This window comes from Ipomoea nil, unplaced genomic scaffold (assembly GCF_001879475.1).
Source record: "Ipomoea nil cultivar Tokyo-kokei standard unplaced genomic scaffold, Asagao_1.1 scaffold3314, whole genome shotgun sequence".
NCBI classification, from domain to species: Eukaryota; Viridiplantae; Streptophyta; class Magnoliopsida; order Solanales; family Convolvulaceae; genus Ipomoea; species Ipomoea nil.
The window spans coordinates 5,043,695-5,047,507 of record NW_017619742.1 but is presented as its reverse complement, the minus strand read 5'-3'; the positions used below and the strand labels follow the sequence as shown (position 1 = coordinate 5,047,507).

Here is a 3,813-nt window from a genome sequence, read left to right as displayed (position 1 = left end):
TTTAAAACTAGGCCAGAAAATTTTGCAATTAATATTGTTAAGAGTTATTACTCCTAGCTACCTCATTTATTCTGACCCAATTCAAGTCTACCTGTGTTGTTCAAGCACAAGTCACTCATTCAGATCTTTAAAGCCATCCAGTATCCAATAAAGCGGGGAAATTCTATTCACACCCCCCTTTTTACTATTTGCACCACCTATATAATAGGTCAAACCACTTTATAGGTGGTGCTAACTAAAAAATGCTATTTACACCCCATCATTTAATGTGGTCAAAAGTCTAATATTTATTTTATATTTATTTTTATTTTACAATCAAATTATTAATTAAAAAAAAAAAAAAAAAAAAAAAAAACCCAAACTTGTCGTCACCTTCTCCGGTGAGAAGGCAGGGACTGCCTTCTCACCGGAGAAGGCAACTGGGCTGCCTTCTCCGGTGAGAAGGCAGCCCAGTGGGTCGCCTTCTCACCGGAGAAGGCAACCCAGGTAGTTTCTACCTCTCCGGTGAGAAGGCAGCCCAGTGGGTCGCCTTCTCACCGGAGAAGGCAACCCAGGTAGTTTCTACCTGGGTCGCCTTCTCCGGTGAGAAGGCAGTCTCTGCCTTCTCACCGGAGAAGGTGACGGGACTTTTAGTTTTTTTTTTTTTTTTTTTTTTTTTTTTTTTTTTTTTTTTTTAATGTCTAATTTAAGTTTTTATTTTCAATAAAAAAAATTTTGTTTCTATTTTCAATGAATCTTTTTCTTCAATATATTTTTTAAATTTTCTATTTTCAATACTTGTTTTTGTTTGTGGTTTAATTTTTAAATAAAAAAATAATAATTAATTTTATTATTTTAATATTCTTTAGAATTAAAATTTGTTGTATATTTTTTTTATCTTAATTATAAACATATAATAATATTAAATTTGAATCGCAAAAAATGTAAAAAACACTAACATCACAATAAAAAAACTAAAAAACAAATTCATTCAATTTCAATCTAATATAACATTTTCCCGAGTACAATTAGAGCGTACATGCTCATTGTAACTTTCAATCCGATTCATATATGGAGCAATCCATGCATTTGCACAATCATATCTAAAATAAGCCCATTGTGGAACAATAGTAGGCATTGGGTACCCTCCTGTCAATGTTACCTTAACATAATGGTTGTTATTAACATAACCAAGGGCTATTGCTACATGCTCGTACCAAGGTGGGGGGCTAGATCGGAGTGGTAAATATGTTGTACTGCCGGCCATACTCAAAACATGCAGTATCACATTGTATCGGGAAGCAATTAGTACACCCATCTCCGGCATAGTCATCCAGTGCTCAACTGGTGCACACCGATCTTGTGCAAAAAAATTCAACATGTTATAGACATTATACCATCCTTGAGTTCCAAACATATTGGTATATTCCATCTTGTGAGACTCTAGTTCTTCGATTAAATTGGATCGAATTTTGAACCATTCGTCCTCCTTAAAACCAAGACATAGAGCTACTGCTCGAAATCCACAGTTTCCGTCAGATCTCACATCTTGCACTTGCATGATGAAAGGATGGAATATAACCGGGAGTTGAAGAATATATGGATGGTAAAAATGTCTATTACCTGAATTTGATGCAGTTGAACAACTATTCCGAGCTGGTTCTTGAAACTGAATATTATTTGGTTCGGCTTGAGATTTTCTGAGAGATAGAGTTCTTATGAGAGATTTGTTTTTTGAACTGGGACGCCCACGAACATTTAATTGCACGGCTGGCTCACGGATTGATGTTGTAGATGGCGCGATCAACTCCCTCAACTTTCTCAATATGCTGAATTTACCAGTTCTTGATTGTTTCTTGAACTGATCCTTAAACATATGAAGCTCATGCTCAACACCAAAATCCTCATTGGTTAGAGAGATGGAAGATGATAAGTCGAGCTTCCTCCAAAATATATCAATCGAATCAAGTGCGATGGGCTTACCACAGTTAAAATATGTTACCTGCTCGTGTGCACATGGAAGCCCACAACTTGTTCGCAACCGACATCCACAATTTTCAACAGTAAACCCGCCAACTTGTGACCTCGCAAACTCATTAAAAATGAGATTTAGTGCATGAATAGACACAAATCCACGCAATTCTTGAAAGTGTGAAGTGTTGAACCGATGTCGAATGACAATTTTACTTTGTTCAAGACTTGATTTGATTGCTGTGTCTTGTGACTGAATGACTCTGTCGATATAATCCAATGATGTCTCCAAATTTGACTGTGATGACTCCAAGTACTTTTTTAACTTGGCATGCTGACTCTCAACTCTGTTCGTAGTGTGATTTCCAAAATTGAGATATCGATCAGTCCAAACAGATACAAACATTTCTTTATACGGTTGCAGCCAATTATCATCAATATAACCAAAAACACCTGAAAATAGTAATAATTGCATTAGTTGAACAAATATGCCTTATTAAAAAAATATTAAATATACATTGAATAATACCTGGAAAGTTAACCAAAACTGCTTTTAGTTGAGCTAAACGAGACAAATATTCTTCATGAGACTGAGACTCAACTAATGTGTTCCATGATTGGTAGAATAAATCCCAATGATGGTTGGATGGTATCGATGGTCTGCACTTTCTCAAAATACTTCTATAGATATGCCATCTACAAAGTAATCCTTTAGCATCCGGATACACATTTTTACATGCTTTCATCAATGCCAACTCTCGATCCGTGACGATAACACGCGGGGTAATGCATCCCTCAATTGTAGCTTTGAGACAATTTAATGCCCAAGTATAAGTGGACTCATTCTCTTTATGCATGAAGGCGAACGCTACGCAAAATGTCATGTTGGTCGAAGTTACACCAACCATTTCGACGAGGGGCATCGAGTACCTATTTGTTTTATACGTCGCATCTATCAACAATACATGTGGAAATGCACGCCACTTCTCCAAAGATTTAGGATGAACAAAAAACAAATCTTCTAACTCATTTGTTGCAATATTAGTTCGACTCTCATGCAAATAACCATTGTTATGTAAAAAAGACATAACAATTTGCATTTGAGTTTTACCTGCTTTCTCCATCATCCGAAATTTTTGGCGTGCATTGTATATGGTTTTTGTGATGGAAACATTTTCTGGATTTTGCCTCTTCACAGACGTTAAAATGTCTCGTGGTTTCACATGCATCGCTGACAAATTTTCCACCAATTCGACTTCATTTCCTGATAATCGCCTTGCATAAGGGTGACCTTCAAGGTGCAACGCAGGATCATGATTATGTACTCCACATATTACCCTTACCCTCCAGCAACCATCAACAAGTATGTATTTCCCCTCCAATTGGAATGGACAATCAATTTTTCTTGTACCCGTGTTTTTGGATGAGATTTTTTTTGGCACGTAAGTACCACCACGGTCACACTGAAATATAACTGTACGACTCTTATTCTTATTCCGGGACCTTTTAATCACAATAACATATCCGAGATCCCGACCTCTACTTTGAACCCATTCAATTAAATCTTCGCGAGATATGAATGCCTAATAAAAAAAAAATATTTGTATCAATAATAAAAATATGACTATACCTAGTATTATATATGACTATACCTTTTTTTTTTTTTTTTTTTTGCCTTATTTGGTTCTAAATAATAATAATAATAATAATAATAATAATAATAATAATAATAATAATAATAATAATAATAATAATAATAATATGGCATGAATGACTACATGCATGTATACCAACATATTTATAAAAAAAAAAAAAAACACAAAAATTAAGTATACATACTAATTAAAGCACAATATATACAAA

General features: G+C 34.9%; 1 protein-coding gene across 1 annotated transcript; it reads right to left on the bottom strand.

Moving 5' to 3' along the window:
• Positions 1-947: 947 nt before the first annotated feature.
• On the bottom strand, positions 948-3,203 carry LOC109169514. Its single transcript, XM_019318382.1, has 2 exons — positions 3,159-3,203; positions 948-2,034 (listed from the first exon to the last, which is right to left on the bottom strand). The coding sequence occupies exon 2, from the start codon at positions 1,853-1,855 to the stop codon at positions 977-979; it is 879 nt and encodes a 292-aa protein (XP_019173927.1). The 5' UTR covers positions 1,856-2,034; positions 3,159-3,203; the 3' UTR covers positions 948-976.
• Between the last annotated feature and the right edge of the window lie 610 nt (positions 3,204-3,813).